The sequence below is a fragment of the Falco biarmicus genome, chromosome 1 (genome assembly GCF_023638135.1).
Source record: "Falco biarmicus isolate bFalBia1 chromosome 1, bFalBia1.pri, whole genome shotgun sequence".
Taxonomy (NCBI): Eukaryota; Metazoa; Chordata; class Aves; order Falconiformes; family Falconidae; genus Falco; species Falco biarmicus.
The window spans coordinates 43,034,668-43,056,072 of record NC_079288.1 but is presented as its reverse complement, the minus strand read 5'-3'; the positions used below and the strand labels follow the sequence as shown (position 1 = coordinate 43,056,072).

Below are 21,405 nucleotides of genomic sequence, written 5' to 3'. Positions count from 1 at the left end.
AAAGAAAGACCAACTGACTTAAATGGGTTTGGGATCAAGCCATGAATTCTGTAATGATGTTGACTTTGTAGGCAGATTGGGTTGGACACAAAGACACTTGCTGATTTATGTTCCAGCCCAGTCTTGGTTACAGTTGCACTCGCCCTGCAGTGCCTTGTAGGTCCAGTGCAACATAAAGAGACTAAGTGTGGTGAGGACAGGTCCATTTATAAAATTGCATTAGAACTCCTTGCATTAAGTCATACTGAACATCCTTTATGACCAGATTCTTAAAAGCTGCTTTTACAGGTAGCAGACATTAAAGGTTAGATGTTCCTGAAACATACTGACTCACCTGAGACATTGGATGTGGCCTTTTGATGTTGTTGCTCTTCGTGCTCCACTGAGATCGAATGTCAAAAGAACTAGGAGAGTTTGCTGAAGGAAAAAATGAAGAAGACAAGTAGATCAAAACTCTGAAGAAAGTCTGGTTGAGTCAGTAGTTTGCTGGTGGGACATACGTAGAAATGAATCACTACTGTATAAAAAAGGAAATAAGAGATTTGGCTGTGTTACTGAAGTCCTGTTGCAAGTGCTTAGAAGATTCCCTGGGCTACTCTTTGCTCTCCACTGTGTTCGCTGGGTGCATCTTATTTAAATTGTACCTAACATACTGGGCAGCACCAGAGGTAGCTGACTGTTGTGCAGCACAGTTTGAAGAGGTATTAGTGATAATCCTGTAGGTACATAACATTTCAGATGGGGTTTTACTACTTTTGAGAGTTGTATTTTCTTGCAGTCCTTTAATGTGAAGTACTCTTAGATTACAAAGTCATCGTACACATGGCTGAGTCCAAGAGGAAGAAAGGGATGTGTTTTTCTTTCCCTCTTCCCATCTCCCTGTCTCCTTCCCCAGGCTCTTCTGCTTTGTGATTCTGTGTAGCACAAGGAGACCATAATGAAAGGCTGGCCATAAACTAGGAGATTGCGTTTAAATTATGTTCCTTTTCTTTGTATTGACTTTCAAGGCTGTCTCACTCTGATGCTTTAACCTTCAGATTTATTAGCGGGCACAACCTGGGCTATGCCCTATGGTGATCATGGTCCCTGCTAGGTGAATTTTAGCCTTACGATACAGTTTTATGAGAGTGCTTGTGTGATGCTCCCTTTAACTGCAGCAAAGTCTTGCGTGTGCAGGGCAGTCCAAAAATTCCAGTGATAGCACTGATGCCTCTGATAGCTTACTGTGCTGAAGAGAATCTAATTACATCTCCAGGGAAGGTTGTTTTTCCTTTTTCTCCTGTTCTCCGTTTTTAGAAATACTTGGTTTTGAATTACGTACCACAAGGGTTTGCGAAAGAGCCTCTCATCTATGTAAGAAATGACTTCGCGTTTTTTAAATGAACCACTTTTTAAGTATTCCTAAATAAGCAGTAGATGATACGGATGTGGGATAGATATGCATAGCATGTGTCATTTTTGGTTATCAGTATACTGAAAGTTCTTAAATTATAAGTAATGGTTGGCAGGAATCTCTTGACTTACTTGGACTGCATGTCATTCTGTGACAGGTTAACCATCATCTGCTTATTAAAAAAATACATTTTTTTTAATGCTGACAGCCGCTTACTAAAGTACTTATAAAATACAAAAATGAGTTCTTAATTGGAAGTGTTGCCCCATTGGAAATATTCCCATAAACACTAGCAACTATGTTTCCAAAAATAACATGTATACCAAAAGAAAGAAATCTCCATGCTCCATGTATAAAGCATCCCGAACTAGCACTCAGATGGCATTGAATAGTTGCTGTGATGTTCTGAGACACTGTGTTCCTAAAACTGGGTTATCTTTCTTTGTAATAACTCTTAATCACAGCAGAACAGGAATGTTGTGCCTTGTAGCTGCTGAAGCCACTAGGAGTTTCCCTACTGGGTTCAGTGGGAACAGAACAGGAGCCACTGAGCCCTATAAAGCTACTGTCACGCAGCCGTTTGCTGAAGGCTTTTGGGTTTTGGTTTGCAATTTCTCTGAAGTTCTGTAGAATTATCCTAGTAAATTAAACTGTGCAGTCAGCCATTTCTGTTTGCATATGATTATAGTTTTATTAGACCTGAAAGCATTTCCCCTATTTATGTAATATATTTTACTTAAAAAAACCCAAACAAACAAACAAAAAAAAACAAGAAAAGAAAAGATGGCAGTTGATTTACAGGGTGCCTGGGTCACAGGAGCTTACTGGAGTGTGGCCCTCTGGTACGTTGCTTGATTACTGGCCACTGCGTCTTCTCAAGATGCTTAAAAAAACAGGTTACCACACAGTGACATTTCACTGAGGTACAAGAAAGGAAGGGGGTGTAGCAGCATTTCCATTGAAGGGAGAACGTTAAGGTCTCGCATTCTTTGCCCATTTTAAATTGTTGTACTAAGTAATTGACAAGCGAGTTTGGAGATTTTGCAAAGCTCTAATGACCATAGCTGCATTCCTCAAACCAGTAGATCAGTTTCCAGAGGGACTCATGGCTGATTTCAGGAATCACATGGAAAAACTGAGCTCCAGACAAACAGTGCAGACTGGGAGCTGAGTAATTTTGGAAGTATTCAAATTTATAGCAGAAGACGCCTTTGTGTGGTGCTTTATGATATGCCTAGATGAATCAGCCGGCAGGCAGTAATACCTTATCAGGCTGCTTGTTCCTCTTCGAGCCTGCTGCAGGGCGCTTTGGGTTTGCGTAGCTGCACACAACTGTCTTGATTGAACGTTTGTGTGGACTTTTAGCTGAAGAAAAAGAGGAGAAGCTGGTAGTACTTGCAAAGTGTCGAAAGACTGAAAGGTTGAATGTACCCCTGCTTTAAAACTTTCATCCTGGTTATCCTGAAAAAAGCCCCATACAGTGAAAATTCAGAGCTCCAGCTTCTCAGGAGTGCTGCATCTATTGGGCTTCTGAAAACACAGTCTTGAAGTCGCCTTTGTAGTGTTTCTGCAGTGCCAGGGCTCCTGGGCAGCTGGTGGAGTGGTTCCCCCTGGCTCGCCAGCACCGGCTGCCCAGGGCTCCGCGAGGTGCTGGAGGAGGGCGGCTGGCTGTGCCAGCCCTGCGGCCACCTGCCACTGTCCTTGTGCAGTGCCAGAGCCACAGCAGAGCAAGGGGCCCTGCCTTCAGAGTTGGCTATTTTTCTGTCACTGCTGTATTAGCAACAATATCTCTATCTGCGTTATGTCTAGAGACATACACAAAGCTTCATAACTTCCATTTTCTCATCTGAAAAATGAACTCAGTGGTTTAGTCTCATATTACTCAACTTTGTAGCTGGAGTTAATGGACCAGGCCTAATTCCAGACTGGTTCTCAATTTGTTGGACGTGGCTGATGCACACATCAAATAGTTCTGGCACCCTGACACTTCCTGTGAATGAAAAATTACACTAAACTAAACAGTTGTGTGAATTTCATCCCCATTCAGGCAGCAGACTAAAAGACAACTCATATTTGGCAAATGTACATGAATGGGAGAAAAGATTCAAATCAGAAGAAAAATGTGTTCTTGACAGAGGTTTTTTTTCCCACGGTGAAGGAGGGGGAGGGTGGGGAAGAGCAATGGAAACCCATTAGCTTAATCCTGGAAAGATCTAGTTAGGAGAGTGTAATATCTTAATGGGATGTTAAGGTCTAGGAAATAGAGAGTCTTGCAGGAGGGGGTGTTACATCTCTCTGCTGCTTAAGAAGCATTACAGAAGAGCATTTTTGTCTCAGGATGAGGATTAATTTTAGACCCAATCAGAGGTGTAATCTGGGTTGCATCTGAACAGAGCAGTCCTGCTCCTGTCCTCGTCTCCCTTGCCATGGGTTCCTTGTCTCATTTATTGACTGTACTGCTTAAGACAGCAGCTGTAGCTTATTAATGTGATAGAAGACTTGCATTTTTGTTGGGGTTAATTTTCTTTTTTTTTTTTTCCCAGATAATTTTCACTCTGTGGTTGTATGTTTGCTAAAACTGGAACAAGTGAAGTAATGGACCTATATCTGTCCACCTGGAGTTTGGGGAGAGAGGTCAGGGGAAGAAAGCCCTCAGTTTCACTGGGTACTTAAAGAGGTATTCAGATGATCCATGGGTGTTACCAGAAAATGCCACAGTATTCAGCTGTGTGTGAAAACAGGTTTCTGCACTGCTCCCTGCAGACTTTAGTTGGATTCCCACTGTGCAAAGCATAACAAGATATAGGAGTCATATTTTAGTCTGAGACATTACAGACCAAATAGATAGGATAACAAATGTAAAATGAAACACACAGAGACAGGAAAGAACCTGTGAAAAGTCATATGGGGAAAGTGAATTTGGGGATAAGAACAAGTGTCCTGAATCCATGTGACTTTGTGGCTACACAGAATGAACATTACCTTATCTCATCTAGTGGGCCTGAATAGCTTGGCCTTAAGGAAGAATAAATTTTTTGTCATATTTTCCAGTCTGCTTACAACAGTCTTATTGGAGAAGTACCATGCACTGTATCTTTCTGAAAGTCTTTGTCATGAGATGTGCATTGCAACTGGAATGTTTATTGTACTATGTCATTATTTATACTCCGTTGCTTCCATTGACTGCCTGTCCCACCCCACTGCCCAGAGATTAGCAGAGTCAGGGAAAGGATAAATGACGATTAGCAGCTAGTCAAGAAATGCAAGAGCTGAAAGGGTCAATATAAAACAAAGGCTGCCACATATAATTCCCAAAGAATGTGAGGCATTGCTTTTCAGGGGCAACATTGGCATAGCCGGGATTTTAATGAGAATGGAAAAGACTAGCATATAAATCCAGTCCTAGAAGAAAGTATTAGCAACAAATGTACTGAGTGGTAAATATTTTTACCATTAAGCTTGATACTCTGTTTCTGATGTGAACTGTTAAAACTCCTCCTAAAGCTATCATTAAATCACATCTTCAAAACACCGTTTAAAACATGGTTCTTTGTTTAGAAAGAAACGTTAGCAAAGATGACTCTACAAATGTATGATGATGAACCAACTGAATATCTTAGAAGATCTTGTTTTTTCCCAAAGCATGCTATGCACACCTGATCAAACTGTTGCTGGAGCTGACTAAGGGGCTTCTGACATCTGAAGAGGCTGGCGTTTTCCTTCAGGAGTACAATTTTATTCTTATTAGCATATCTGTGTCACAAATTGGAGTCGTGTTACCTGCTGTGCACACAGAAAGCAAAAGGATTTTTGTGCTTGTGCTTTGAAGACCTTACTGCTTGGGTGCTCACTTAGCTCTTGCTGTCGCCTCTATTCCTCCTTACCAGGGTTTGCTATAGCCCTTGCTTATGCAGGTGTGTATATGGGAGACAGGACTGTGCTTCAGCTGGAGCCCTGGGTCAAGCCTCACTGGCTTAACTGGGCTCCCAAAGGAGGCTCAGGGAACCTTCCCCAGGACGAGCAGCCCTGGCCCTCTTGCCGTATTCCTATTCCCATGGTGCCTTCTGTCTTTCGTGGGTGAGTCTTGGCCATATCAGACCTCTTGTGTTCCCAGACTCCCAAAGTAACCCATTCCCAGAAGCTAATTTTATTCTTGGAGGTGAAGTGCAGGACACTGAACTCTTCATAAAGAAGATAAATGTTTTATTCCCAATTATTCCATAAACAGTCCATTATTCCTGTTGTTATCATGCAGAGGACACGAAATTTTAATGTTTCACTGCTCCAGGCTGTTGAAGTCCTTGTTCTCTTGAAAAATAAGGACGCAGGCTGTTTGGTGTTTATGTGGGAAAATTAGAGCATCTTTGTGCTTTTTCTTTTTACCTACTTAGAAAAGGTTATACATATTGATTCTTCACTTGGAAATCCATCTTGGGTTAACTACTATGTGCTCCTTGTGTGAAAAATTGCCTAGATAGTCTCTAAAGCCTTTTCCATAATAGATATGAGTGAATATTGATTGATTCTTCTTATAATTATGACTTTCAGTCTTGTAGGAAACAGAGATGTTTGCTAATTCAGAATTAATTTGTGTTTTGGCAAAGTACCATGTAAAACTGAAACTAGAAAGTGCCAGTGAGACTTGCCATTGCTGTTGGGGTTTGTGGCTTCACGTTATTTCTGAATTTGGCGCAGCTTCCTGCTGTTGCTGTTGCTTGTTATTTGTAGGTACTGAATCTCTGTTTTATGAGGTTTCAGTCTCAGCTGAGCTTTGTGAAATCTAGTTATCAAAGATCTAGGCATGTCTTGTTTGGGGTGTGGGTGACTATACTGTGCAAATTGGAGCAAATGCTCCCAGGTGCTAGCTGCCTGTCTGTCCCGCTGCCATCCGTGGGCTGTGCGACACAACAGGCAAAGCGCTCAGCTCCTATCCAGCTAGTGCTGAGTTGTCCCAGTTTCTTGTTTCTGATTTAAATTCTCTCTACCCCGGTAACGTGGGGATTGTGAATCACAACTGCAGTTTCAGTGCTAAATCTGAGTGTCTTGAATGGTTCTCATCTGATGCAAATGTTTCCTTTCTTAAAAAAAAAAAGAAAAGCCATCAGGAAGAAAAGTCCAAGCACTGTTTTGGAAACTAAGGATTGTGGAAATATTGCATAATGGGAGAAGTATTCTTAAAGATGCTTCTAGTCCGTGCATCCCTTTAAGGATGCATAATAATGCTTTATGCCTGCCTTCTGGTCCCTGTCACAGCTCTTGTCATTGCCTAGGCGTTGTTTCCTGTTATGCAGCTCTGCGCTGAGCCTGGACAGTTGTATGGCAAAGGGAAATATCTCAGCTTGTGTCAGAATACTACAGGTGAACGGGGCCAGGGGTAGCTTTGTTTTCCTCTTTCATTATGGTTCTGTTGGATCAGAAAACATGTCCATTTTTAAATAGGCTTTTCAATATCAATCAGACCAGTTCTTTTCCTTTAGTAGTACTTTCACACAAGTTAAGAAAAATAGAGGTGTTTAAGGAAGGGTGTATAGAAGGAACATCTGCTTCTCGTTTTAGAAAAGCAATACATTTTTAATATAATAATGCAGAGTAGCAGAAAAAAGCAGAGCAAAAGGAAACAAAAAAATTAACAAAAGACTTTGTCATCTCTTTTACTAAGCAGTTTTGGAAATGTATCATGGACTTGTATCAGCGTGACTACAAAATCTACTTTAATATGCTGATTGTAAGAAGGGTGGGGAAAACCTGAAACAATATCTCGTTCCCCCATCCAAAAAGGCTGGTAAGCTTCTAGCAGTGTTCATGACTGGAATACTGCAAGGCTGGTGGATGTTTGCACAGACAACTTTGTAAGTATTTGGCTTTATTTGCGTTAAAAATGGTGTTTTCATGGGGCCTAGGAGTGCAGAAGTAGTATAAAGCAACATAGTCTTGGACCAGAGGAATGAATATGACAACCCGTTGCATTAATAGTCAGCTTTGGCAAGTAGTACCTCACAAAATTTTCTCCTGGAAGAACCAGGCCAAATGCCTGGGTTTGAGGTAGTTTTGTATTGTTAGCTTTGCTTCATCCATGCTCAAAGATTACTTTCAGCCTGGCCCATCTAACTTCAGATTCGGTAAAACAGATCAGAACATAAAAAGACATACATGAGATCTTGGTTAGGTGAGAACGACCCCGTAGGATTTGGTGTTTATGGCCTCTCAGCAGTCTCCACTTCGGGTAGGTCTACCAATGAAAACAATTATATATTTCCTTTGATTTATTTATTTGCCAGTCAAACAAACGCTTCCTGAGCCCTGACAATCAAGCTGGGTTCTTCTTCTGTCTGTTTTGAAGTCCTGGTAGCTCTGAGTGTGTGCCGGATGGGAGGGGAGATGACAAAAGCAGAAAAGCTGCTCTGCTGGGCTTTGCATTACATTAAGAACAAAATAAGGTCTTTTAAGCAATGAGTAACGGCTTCAACATGGGCTCCCTGAGATGCATTTAAATTACTTGATTTAAATTAGATCTCGTTGGAGCCAGACTGCATTCATTAATTTTGGAGAGGTAATATCTGGTTGGAGGTTACACCCTGAGTCATCTGGAGGCAATGCAGTGTCCCAACAAGTTTGATGACCCTGGCTTTGTGTAAACAGTTCTATCAATAACACGCAGGAAGGAAACTGGCTCTTGCTCTCTCATGTGAATTGACTTGCTAAAACTTGAAGTGGTGCAAAGACGTGTCCCAGGTGTTTCAGTATCGGTGACTTAACTTTGCACTCCTTAGTCCATCCTTAGATGTCTAAATCATGTGCAGGTTTAGAGGGCTATGTATTTGTAAATTTTTTTCTTACATATGGATGTACTGTTTTAACTGTAAAGGCATATCAAAACTGTCTGACCGCTGTATTGCTATTTACCTAAATGAGACTATTTCTAGAGAGAGAATATTAATATTTGCACTTTGTCTTTCTTTGGAACAGAGCTGTGTTTTAAGGGACATGAGAAATAATTTCTTCAATTAAGCTTTAAGGCAGCTTTTCCTACAGGTCATCAGTTCAGTCCTGTGTTTATTGGAGCTTATGGAAAGGCTGCCATGCTGAGCCCCATTTCTCACTGACTGGCATTTAAAATTTTTAAACATCAAATATTTACTCATGTAAGTAGGTTGCTGCCCAAATTGAATTTCAAAGGTCCTTATCCTGCAGTTTCTATTTGTGCATGCTTTCCATTGAAGTCAGTTCCATGCATCTCTAATATAAATGAACCTTCTTCTTTCTGTGGCTATTTTTCAACCTTTCTGTGCTTTCCATTTATTATCATGATTTACAACAATATGGTAAATATTATTAATCCAGATTGCAGTCAATGGGAGTTTGGCGTGGTTTTACACTGTGGTACTGCATCTTCAATAGTTTTGGCTTCCAAGCTGAAAGAATTTGGCATGCAACTGCTTGTCACTGCCTCGTGTTTACAAATACATACAAAATGCTCATCATGCCCATATGCATCAGGCCAAAGAGAAAGAAAAAAGGGAAGAAATATATTGTTATATATTTGAGATCTTTGAAATTGAGGAATGTATGGAAGCATAGTCTATAGAGGATACGCGGCTTAATGAGGCTGAGCAAGGTACTTTGTGCTCAGAAATTCCTGAGTCCAGGCCTCAGTGCTGACCCACTGATGCCGTGCTAGCTGTCTGAGGGATCTATGTGAATATAACTTCTATGTTAGGATGGGGATTTTTTAGCTGTAAAATTAAAGCCATTTGGGAGCTATGCATGTGTGTCTAGGGAGATTATAATTTTAACTCAATTTTGCCAAAATGGTAGCTTTCCTTGAGTAGTTTGGGAATAACTTTTATACTATTTAGCACCCAAACAGAGAGAACAGCTACTGCTCTTTTAATGCTGTCATGACATTGCACCTAGAATACATTCAGCAATCACTGCCTCAGCTTTTCTAGGTGCCATGAAGCCTATCTGTGCTATAAGCAGGTAACTTGAAGTGGGTCAAAGAGAGAAGCTGAAGAAAGGTGAGCACCAAGTAATAGTTTCAGTTCCTGTCGCTTATAAGGAACTGTCCTACAGATGCACAGTGCCTGACAGCCCACACTGAGATCTGTAAGTGGTTGAATGTTGTCTTGGCAGCTGTTGGATGAAACCCCTTGTTTGCTGCCATAAGAAAGATGGGATCCTGTTAAGAGGACGGTGTTTTTATTCTAAAGGGATGTGGACTTTCTAGTCTAAGAAAAATAGCAAAATCCTCTGATGCTGTAGATGTTCAGAAGTAACAATTCTTTTTTTTCTATGCACAATAATAAATAATGAAAAGAAAAGTACCAGGACAATTTCCTCATCCACTCCCCTCCTTTCTTTTCTCTCTTTATAAAGTCCCTGTCTAGTAGAGTAGCCAAGATATTTTTCAGTCTGTTGCTCATGGGTTTTTTCATTACTTTTTTTGTTCTCACACTGCTTGCCCAATACAGCAGCTGTTAAATGGAGAACTCTTGAGAACTAAGGAAGGCTATTGGTGCAGTATTTGATTAACAGTGTTTTTACAGGAAATTGATGCATCAACTGTTCTGAATCTTAGACAAAGGAAGGATCAAACCTGATCCATGTTTGGTTACATATGGCAACATTTTCTAATTTCAGATGTCTTTATAGCCTCTGATATTTCACTGGTTTTTTCCTTTATATTGTTGTATGTCTCACTCTTGCACCCTTTGTGATAGCATGGATTTTTTTTTTTAACTGTATGATTGTAAGATTAAGAAATACATTCAGTGAGCTGTTGTGTTGACCCTGGGAGCCTACAGTGTTTTGCTCTTGCTTCAGTGTGTGTTGGCATAGCTCTGACAACAGTGGGGCAGCTAAAGGTCTGGCTTTTATGCATAACACACTGAAACTCCTTATTCATCAGCTAAATTATTTTTTGTACAATTTGTAACATTGTTTTCATTACATATGCTAGTTACATCTTGGGGTGAATCAGTCAAACAGACTCTAAATTGAAACAGTTGAGTGGTCTAAGCCCAAGGCCTGTTGCAATGCAGTTTTCTCACAGCTTGGAAGAAAACATAGAAGCCACTATAGAAACAGGTGATTATTCTTTCTTTCTGTCTGTCTGTCTTTTTCCAGGGAACTGAGCAGATGAATGTACCTTAAAGTTTTAATTTTCTAGGGAATTAGAAGTAGATCGTATAAGGTGGAAAGGAAAGTCAGTAAACCGTGTGGCCCTGCACAGGTCATGCTAACAGGATGTCACAGTCAGGACAGGATATCCTTAAATTAGAAGCATCATTTTGTCTCCAGTTTGATCCATAAACCAGAATTAAAAGTGCTTTTGGTTCATACACCTGTAAGAATATTTCAGCGGGGCTGTGGACTTGCACAACAAACACAGGCATACTGACAAGAGGCTTGTTTGTCTTGGTGCCTTTTCTTGCCACCTTCAAAATAATCCATGGTATTCTTGGAGATTGAGAAGACAAGGCTTCAAAATCTCTGAATTAGGCAAAACACTGTATATTTGAAACAGGCAAGTGAACTCCAAATTTAACTTAATAGAGTAGATTATCAACTGCTTTGGACAAGAAGTCCAACACCCAATGTTTTGGGCTTGGAGCTGCTGAGTTTAGATCAATGGCAGGTCTGGCCCACAGAGTTGTCCTTCACATTGGAGAAAAATACATATTGAATTAGAAGGTGCACACCCTCCTCCCTTGGTGGCCACCACTATGCAGCTAAATATTTGCTTTTTAAATTCAGGGGAGGAGAGGACAAACAAGCTAATCTCATAAAGGTTCACCCCACCCTCTTCTTGGCTCCTCTTCCTTGGCTAGCCTTCCCAGCAGCAGCTGGCTGACTCTTTTTCTTCTGCTGTTGTGTTCATGACATTTCCTGCAACTAGCTTTTCCTGAAGGTTTCCAGCAGTCCTTTGAGCGGCCCCGCTGTGCCCCACCCCCTCCCCCACCCCCCCCCCACCCCCCCTGCTTTTTTGGCCTCTTCACCCACAAGCCATGGCCCTGTGCCTAGTTCCCAGCAGTGTAAGTACCGTAGCCCCATCACACATCCATGCGTATCCTCCATATGCTCTCAAATCATACAATGAGTTTTTGTGGTTTGCTTGTAAGTCTGACTAATTTACTGAGGGTCAGTGGTTAGTGTAAGGGATGCTGAACAGCCTTGATGTAAACAGAGACAGTCCTTCCTCCAGATACCTGCGCCATCAGGCAGACATAGAGTTTCCATTCTTTCTCAGTGACAAGAGGTTGATTTCCCCTTTTAATGAGGAAAACATTTCTTAATTTCTTTTTCTTTGAAGAAACTGCTTGTACCCCTCTCCACGCAGAAGGACTGATGTAAAGAACCCAGATTAGGGAGAACTGATGCACAGATCCTGGATTACTTAGCGTGCTGGTACTTTCCCTCTCCACACTACTGAAAGAAGCATAAACTGTCCTTTCACAGGCTTTTATAAAAATACTTAAGTGACTTAATCTTTTAGTGTAAAAGCCTACTTGTATATTAAACTTTCTGTTATCGATGTCATGAAATCGATATCCTCAGTGCTACACTGTCCAAGTCCCATATAAGCTGTCACACAGTTTAGCTTAAGAAATGCGGTATTGAGGTACAGTCAGTTCATTTTTCATAGGTTAGGGAGTGCTTTGAAGTAGAACCGTTGAAGATCACAAGAGGATTTATTCCTTATTGTATCCAGTTTGCTATATATTGGGGGGCTCTCTGTTCTGGTGACGGTTTTGTTGCAGAACTTTCAGTGAAGTCTGAGAAGGCAAATATTTGATGCAGTTGTCATAAATGGCACGGAAGATCCTTGTGAGGCCTATGTCATGTGTGTCAAAACATGGGACGCATAAGAGAAGTAAACAGGCAGATTGCTATGGACCCTTCTTGTATATGCGTTCTTTATCTGTTCTTTTTCCATGTGGGTACACACACAGTTCTGGACAGCTCAGACTGTGTAGCCTCTGTTGGTGTAGTTCTTTGTCTAATGAGTGACATCTGTGTTTAAGAGTTAAAGATGGAGAAACCCAATATTTTTTCCCTTGTCAGAGATAACTGAGGGTAAAACATACATCTGGGTTTTATTTGTGTAATAAGATTCACAACTGAAGTACTGCATCTTCTTCCAACCTGACCCTGCGGTGCCCTTTCCATTTGGTGTATTAAGAATCAAGATTTATTTAGAGATATCTTACAAATCAGAAATGACAGATATTGTACAATCTTAGCTGTTATTACAGCAGATCTCTTTCCCCCCCGCCCCTTTCCACCAGTGTTTGTCTGCCATGGAAGTGAAGTAATTTGAAATACAAACTGACTGTGGATTCTTTCAGTTGCGTACTTCAGGAAAGCTATAGACATGATGGACATAACATTATACAGCATAATGGGCAAGCATTACGCTGCCTGCCCTTGCTGCTGGTAAAACAGAATGAACTCTGCCAGCAAAACTCCAAAGTAACTGCAGTTGCAGCAGGCGGTTTTCCAGCTGTGGGTTATGGATCATTAGTTTTCTGTAGTTTCTGAACTAGTGTTCTTCAGGAACGCTCTTGAGCAGCGAGAGGTGGGATTAAGTGAAGGAAGCAGTTTCTTAAAGACACCCTGTATTTCGTAGGTGGTTTGGCAGGTGTACAGGACCCCTGCCATTGTTAAAGGTGAGGTTTGTGGGGGGGCACTTCCTGAAAGGAATGGGAAGTTCAGAACTGATGGATCTAGCAGGGACCGTACCAGTTTGATGCTGAAGCCTTGCATGGGGCCTTCACAGGGCAGACAGCGATGAGGAAGGGCTTTCACAGGTGAGATTAATACACTCCTCTGTATTAATCAATAAATCAATATCATATACTTGGTTTTACTGCATCTTTCAGCACAGCAGGAAAGTAAGTGGCATGAGCAGATTGGGGGTTAGATGAGTAAGATATTTCTTGGTGATGCAGGTTGTGAATCTTGTCCCATTATCACTTCCCACTGTGGCACGCTTGCAAGGCTGTGAGGCTTCACTGTTTCCTTTGCTCCCCTTGTGGAAAAAGGCTACAGGATGTCACCAGAGCCAAAGAGGACAATGGAGGCCCCTGGCAGATAAGTGGCAGTCTTTCCTCTTCATGAAGCTCCACTTCTGTGAGTGCCTGACCTGCAGTCTCAGCTGTTTCTACAATGAAGGCTTAGGGAAAACAGGGTGGGTCAAGGATCTAGAAATTGTGTGGGGATGTTGTTGAGGCAGATAAGGAAATTCCACTTACGTTACCCAGAGATGTGAGTTAAGAAGAAGTAAATGGCCTTATCTACAGTATAGATACTTGAAGTGTGTGGAAATCCAGTATGAATGTGCGAATGTCCTGGCTTAGGCAGAAACGGTTTATTATCACTGGTGAGAAGGGAGCTGTGCTACCTTGTGCCTGACACTTGTTGTTGGACTCGTGGGAGAGGAGAAGGAAAATTGCATCAGGGACTTATTGTACTTGGTTGAGTTTTTTCAGCATGATCAGGCAGTGGGTTTTTTTTTCCTTCTTTCTCTAAAACAAGGAAATAAATACTTGGTTATCTTTTGGCTTGACAGCAGAATTGTGTTGCAATAATCCAAGGGCTGTTAATTCACCAGTGATTTGTTTATGTTGAAGACTCTTGTAATTAAAAAAGTGCCTTAAGGTAGGGTCTAACACAATGTGGACTTTGGGGATTTATGTATTAGAAAGGATTGAACAGATCCTGGAAATCCTCTTATTTTGCATATTTTATCTGTTATTTCATTCCAATATAATCTGGATTATTTTGTCACAAAGCTGGTGTAACGGGAGTGGAGAATGGAGTCTCAAAGCTTCCTGAATGGAAGAGATTGAGTTAGCGGCTAGATCTGTTCATGTAAGATAGAAATGATGTGATTATAATGCTAAGGTGTGTTAAAATCCTGAATTATGGCATTGTTCTTTCAGTTTGTTTTGAAATAATCACTGTTGTGGGAAGAAAATGTCTGTGAGTTGGTCATTGTAATACACATATTTCAGTATTATTAATCCTAAAATGTGAGATTTTTATTACCCAATGAGAGCAAAACCCAACAAAGCCAAATATATGCTGAAGAATAACACCCCAGTCCTGTAAAAATTAGTGCATATATTTGTGCTTATATACAATAAATAATCCAGGTTTGCTATTTACTTAAATGAGACACAGATTTAAAGTGACATGAGTTTAATCCCAGACTGAATATCAGCCTTTGCATGTGTGGAGTTCGTTGTAAATCTATGAAGACTGACAAAATTTGCTTTCAGTTATGGTGTGTTAATCCAGAATAAGTCTATTGAAGTTATTATAGCAATGAGAATTTAAAGTCGTTGAATGGTGGAATTTAGTTCTTTTTAAGCATTCCTTCAGGGTTTGTATTTTCTTTCTTGCAGACTCCCAGACAGTACAGCCAAGCACTAAATAAGAGTAACAGAGTTCATCTTTACTGTGCGTTTCTGGACTACAGGTATGTTATGTAATTTCAAATTATTTAACTTGGTTTAATTAAATTACATTTAGTCTGTGGTGATATTTGTTACCTATATTCTTCTTGTTCTCTTTCATTCATGGAAATAGTGAAAGAAATGAAGCCACTGGTTTACAAAAAACACAGTCTGATAGTGGCTTCTTACCATAAACAGGAGACTTGTTATTCACAAACCCTTGTTAGGTAGGTAACTGAGAGACTGAAAAATTTTGGAATCACACCTGCGGACTGATACAAACTGTGCTTATCTTGGTTTATGAGTATGTCCACTTGGGCAGATGCTTGGATGTTTTAAGATGGCAAACCTCCAGCAGAGCTATTGCTTTCACTGGATCTGTGCCTGTGTCACAGCATCATGTGAGATCAGTATTTCAGAGCTGTAAATTTTGGCCAGTGCATAGAATGGAGAAATACTATGCCCCTGAATGCAAATCAGAAAATAAAGGAAATAAATACCACCCTAAATTTCACTCAGAAAATAGGCACTATGGAAAATCAGTAGCTCTTTGTTTTTTAGCTCTGAATATATTTCATCTGTGTTTTATTTCCAATCACGCTGCTCTTACTGAATTAATTGAGAAAGAATAGAAACTGTGAATTTTGAGTTTAATGGGGATTAACAGTTTTTGAGCCATAATGGTATAAGCTAATTGATGTAGCAGTGGCCCGCAATGCTGTGTTCCCTGCTATCCGGCATGCACATGGGAAGGTCACTGTAATTGTTTTATTGAAGTTTTGTTTCAAGTATGTTGAACTGTCCCAGCTGTTGGCAGTTACTTGTTGTTATGGTTACTCACAAATTACGACAGATTAGAAACAGATTTTACTGAAGTGAATTAATACGGTTAGGGCATTGTTCCCGTTCTGTTTTCCGTTGGGGCTCGGGCCCTTGAGGCTTTGCCTGAGGATAGAAACTGAAATATGAAATCTGTGCTTCCAAATGAGTTTTGTGTCAAGATGGTCTTATTCCCTAGCGCATGGTAGTTAAAGAATAAGCAGTTGGTTTTTGACCTACAAGAGACTCCCTTTGAGAACTTAAGGAGGTCCCAAAGGACAGAAGAAGAGTTGAGTAATACCTATCTTTATAATAAGCACCAAGAAAAATACAGATCACTCAGTCCAGCTTCAGAACCCAGAATAATATCAAACGTAATAAATGGCTAAGAAGCAGGCATTTTGGGAGGGTGACCTACGGTGCCTGAGCCCATGGAGCCCCCCTAGATGCATGCCTGTGGCTTCTGTGTCCCCACTCCACCGCAGGGCTGCCATGGCACAGGGGGTTCTGGGTTTCCCTGGCCCCATGAAAAGGCAGGCTCATGAGGACCACTTTGTGCGCAGCCCTGGGCCCAGGCCATGCAGCCAGCCTAGCCATATTCCCCTTGGAGCAGGAGCTGCTTTTGCTGCCCCTGAGGATGAAGTGACAAAAAAGAATTGGCATGGATGGGTCACTAGAAATCACATTCAATCAGTCTGAATTGCTTTGACGGGACGAGTGTGCCAGCGGATAAGGGAGAGGCAGCAGATATGAAACGTTGACCTTTTCGACTTGTGTGAGATTACTGACCTGTCTGATATTACAGTTCTCAGCGTACAGAAATTTGGATCTAGGTGAAATACCATAAATGCGCTACACAATGTAAAGCAAAAAAATGTAGCTGTCATTCATTGGTTATAAAACTGGGAAGGAAGCTCTAGAGACACTCATGTAGGGGTCTGACCTGGGTCCTGTTCCAGTGTTTTTCATGACTATTTTCATGATGAAATTGAGAAGACATAGCAGTATTTTGGATGATCCAGCCCAAGATGGCTTTCAAACCTTTTTATCTTCTGTATACTAAAATGCACATCAAATTAGCCTGTGTAAGATGCATTTTGATAAAGATTATGTTCCATTTTTGTGTGCTTTGCAGCAATGGAACTGGTGTTTGGTCTAATGAAGGTTGTGTGCGCCGGAGCGGGGACCTCAACTACTCAGTGTGTCATTGTAACCACCTCACTAACTTTGCCATTCTGATGCAAGTGGTGCCTCTGAAGGTGAGATTAAGCATAGGGGTAAATCTGTTAAAAATGAAAGCATAAATACATCAGTTGCATCCTCACACCACATCAGTAAGTGATTGGAATCGGACTAACTTTTTGCCCAACTCAGGTTTACTCCACATCTTGCTTTCTGCGATGATATTACAATACTTCTTGGTATTTTCTGCAACTTTTGGTTACTGAAATGGAGCAACAAGTGAAACACGTCTGAGGTGGGTGGGAATTCTCTTTACTTTATTCTCACCCTTTTGACATGATTCCTTAAAAGTACTACGCAGGAAAAGCATACAGCGTATTAGAGGACGTTGTACAGAGATGATCCTGGCTTTTATAATTCGTTTTCAAGACAGACAGCCAAGATGTGGCTGTTTAAGGGTTTTGGTAACTAGATTGGTGGAATATGAATAGCTGAGCTTGAAGTCCATGTGAAATAAACTCTGCTGCCAGCTCGCCCCTGCCATTGTCTCTGCCAGCTTTCCAAGTGCCTCCCTGCTGCTCTTTCTTCACCTTGTTGCCGAGCAGGGGCTTGTGTAGAAAAGGAGCATGTGAAAGAAAATGATGCTTTAGAGCTGGGAGTTGAACCCCTTAGATATAGTTTTCACTATGCTCGGTTCCTTTGTCCAAGGAGTTATCAAGCCTCTTTGCAGTTGGAATATGACACTTTCCCTGTTTACCCAGGACCTTATGCTTGCTATTTATACTCATCACTGGTTTCAGATGAAGCTTGGATGGCAAACACATTGCTCTCCTCACTAGACATGTTCTTCTCTTCATGATACCTTGCTATGCCTTCAGATTTCCTCAGAGATGGAGCAGAGTGTCAGCTCCTTGCTGGTGAAGTGCTGTTTTGTTTCCGCTGGAGGACTCCCTCTCCAAAACTCAGCACTAAGCAAGGTCAATCCCGTCCTGGATCTTAGCAGACAAACAGCACTTCCATAAGCATGGGAAATATATTTTTTTACTGTTTTATTTGGGTGTGCTACTGTCAGGGAGGATCCAATGGAGATATTGATGAAGCCTTGCTCCAGACAGCCCTTGGTTAATAAATTTTGAATGTATAATATAAATAATTTACAAACTGTACATTTAAAGAAAAGTGTATTAACTGTCTGTCAAATTTATACTGTCTGGCACATTCTCAGCTTTCTACAGACACCATCCTAATAACGTGAATTAATAGACTGAAGAAGAGCTTCAGTAGGACAGTAGGAGTCCTGCTGTCACATTTATCACTGTGTGCTGCTAACAAGCGTGGTGTCCTCTGTGGTACAGCTAGAGGGTTTTTGTCAACGCTGTTGGCACGGATGCACCAACTATATTGGCCATGTCTCAGGCTCCTGTTAATTGGTTTGAATGATGGGTTTGGTCCTTTTTTAGGCAGCAGCTTTGCCGAGACAGCTACTGCTGCAGGATAGGCTGCATGTGCTCGTGAGGGCGGCACAGAGGTTCCTGCAGATAGATAGAAAAATTAGCTTACAGTGTAAGGGAGCTCTAGTTAGGGTTATATCACTGAGCAGCACCGCAGTCTCTTTGAGGAATAAATCATTCCAGACTGCTATTAGGAGTTAGTGATTCAGTAACAATGTTAGCACAACTACTCACCTGGTAATCCTGGTTACATAGTGTAATGCCATTGAAGTCAGGGTCACAGTCTGGAACAAAGAGCTATCCAAAGAGCTTGATTAATACCCACAGCCCTTTGTATTAGTCAAACGGTTTGAAGATTTGGGGTAGCTTGTTCGGGTCACCCAGTTTTTATCTAACCATTATTACCTTAATTACTTGTAATGGCCCTCATGACCCCAGCTGGTTTCCAAGTATCATTTTTCTAGGTACTCTTTGTACTGATAATAAAATGCAGCTTTGCCTGAAGAGCTTCTCATCTTGTGAGACAAAAGTAGCATGGGAGAAACGGCAATTATTAACCTTGGTTTAAAGAGCAGTGTACAGAGATTTAGCCAGGATTAAACAAGGCATCCACCAATTAAATGTCATTGAAAGATTAGTGGACTATCCACTGGGGAATAATTCTGAAAGGTCTGACTTTCAAACAAATAGGTTTGAGATTGTCACGATTAGTGGGACGCTGCAATAAGTTTTAGTATTACGCAGTATTAGTAATCGGAGATCAAAGATACTTCATATGAAAGTTTTTGGAATTAAGCTTTCCTAAAGAGATCTGAAATGCATAACTAGGAAAGGCTGGATGTGAATGTACTGTCCAGTTCCTCAAAGTCATTTAACGGTTCTGTTTTAAATATTTTCTCCCTACTTAACTTTTTGGTCTAATGCATTTGCATCTGCCAAAGTTTGTGCAGAATGTTTTTGCATTGCTTTTTTATTTTTTTCCTTTATAATTTAGAAAACAAAATGAAAGTGCTGCTGAGGTGTTACATGGATGTGTGAGATACACAGATAGTCACTTTGATGCATAAAAGCCTTCCTTATGTGACATAGTATTGTAAAAGTCTGGATAAAATAGTTTAGTTTTTTTTTTTAATGAAACTTAATTCCCATCATTTTCTGTTGTATTTTGACCCCTCCCACCTAAAATCCCATTTCTGAACAGAAAAAGAAGGGAATTTATAAATTTTTGGCAAGAAAAGTGAAATGCTTACAGGTGAGAGACAAGTATTTCCAGTACAGAGTCTGTATGTTCCTAGTGCAAATCCATGAGAATCTGAAATGCTTGCTGCAGATTTCAATGGAGGAGTGTGCAGGCTAGGTAGAAAAGATACATTCATTTCTAACCTCTTAAAGTTCACTTAAAACCAAATTTTGAATGCACCTCAACTGGCAGAATTTATAAGTGCATTGTAGCGTGGAGAAATTTGGCTTCACAGGTCTGCAGAGTAATGACCCTGAACTACGCCTTGACATGCCTGCTTTGCCCTGCCCTCCATCACCTGCACTAGCTTAATGTTACAGCAAGGTGGCAATGAGCATGGACCCATGGGGAGTCTCAAGTGATGCTGCTGCTTAGAAGCCAATAAAAGATGTCATCCCGTCAGTGTGCTTTGACTCCAGTTCCTCTGGTTTGGCTATTAAGTAGTCCCTCTCTCAGAGTTCATCAGAAAATCTCATCCCAAAATCTTTGTCAAAGACACACCCTTTAAATGGACTGTTCAGGATTATCTTATGATCCTTTAACCAGTGAAAACAAATGCTATCTTCATTGTGCAATTGGCATGAAGTTAAGATTTGGGCAAAGACAATCTTCCTGGCTTTTGAGCTATACAAGCACACTATGCTTAGTTGCAAATTCCTAACACATTTGCTAAGTATTTGCTGCACGTGTCTAAGCAATAGAGCCTACTGAATCAACTAGACAATTGGAAACTTCACCCAGGCGTCCTTGGAACCCTGTTCAGTAAATGTTAAAATGCTGTGGATTTAAACACACTTACATGTTTATTCACCACGTGCTGAAATTCATGAGCCAAGGTTCAAAGGGCCCATATAAACCACCCATTGAAATACTAGATTGTCAGTGCTCTAAGGAATTGTTGCAGTGATGTTGTACTCAGTCTTGAACTTCTGTATATTTTATTTTTCTTTTCATAAATGAAGTCCACAGATAATATGAGACAAGAAAAAGAGAGGGTGGGAGTATGCAATTGCCCACATTTGAATAGTTCTGTTTATATAGCAATTATATATCTGTGGTCTTGTAAGTAGAACTGGATGAAATTTTTTGACATAAACACTATTTTTGACAGATCGTTTATTTTTTGTCTAGAGCCTGTTTCTTACAAAAAGGGATCTGCTTTTCATGAAAATGTAAATAAATTATTGGAAATGGATTGCCTGAAAATTGGAGAGCTTTTCATCAGAAGCTGTATTTTGGTACAAAACCATGACTTCATTCTTCATGGGGATTCTGCTTTGGGTGCTTTATACTTCCATTCTGCTGTGCAAAGTATCATTTCCCTTTCTCTGCATGGTACTGATGAATGCGGCTCTGAGGGTAGCCCGAGCAGGCAGACATCCTCTCCAAGGGCACTGTAACAGCCTTTAACCTAATGCACCAGTCAGCACAACAGCAAAACCAGGCATGAATAGTTCTGCCACCCCTTGCAGAAAGACAGGCAGAGGCACAGAAAACAATTAAAAAAAAAAAGAAAAAAAAAAGAAGGGGATATTGACAATTCTAAAGAGAAGTAATACAGACCAGTACGTATGCAGCAGCATCGGACCTGGGAGAACATCCCTAGGGGAGAACATTGTTGATGTGGAAATCCATGATCTCTTGACACCGGTTCAATGTGATAAGTGTTCTGATTCTCGCAGCTCCTTTTCATGAGATTGATTTCCTTTTCACTAAAAAAGAAAAAAAGAAAAAAAAAAAAAAGGAAAAAGTATACGTTTTCCATTCATGAGACACCGCAATTTTTTAGAGTGCTGTTCACAACTGGAGAGTATGGCATACTGTCTGATTTCAGAGAAAGCCAAGGTGTCTCTAAGCAAC

General features: G+C 40.8%; 1 protein-coding gene across 3 annotated transcripts in view; it reads left to right on the top strand.

Moving 5' to 3' along the window:
• The window catches only part of ADGRD1 (adhesion G protein-coupled receptor D1), a 161,040-nt gene that overhangs the window by 74,807 nt on the left and 64,828 nt on the right, over positions 1-21,405 (top strand). For all 3 annotated transcript variants that reach the window (XM_056324881.1, XM_056324890.1, XM_056324874.1), the window contains 2 exons: positions 14,803-14,876; positions 16,808-16,931. In XM_056324881.1, coding sequence (XP_056180856.1) covers positions 14,803-14,876; positions 16,808-16,931 — 198 coding nt within the window. The remainder of the gene's footprint in view (positions 1-14,802; positions 14,877-16,807; positions 16,932-21,405) is intronic.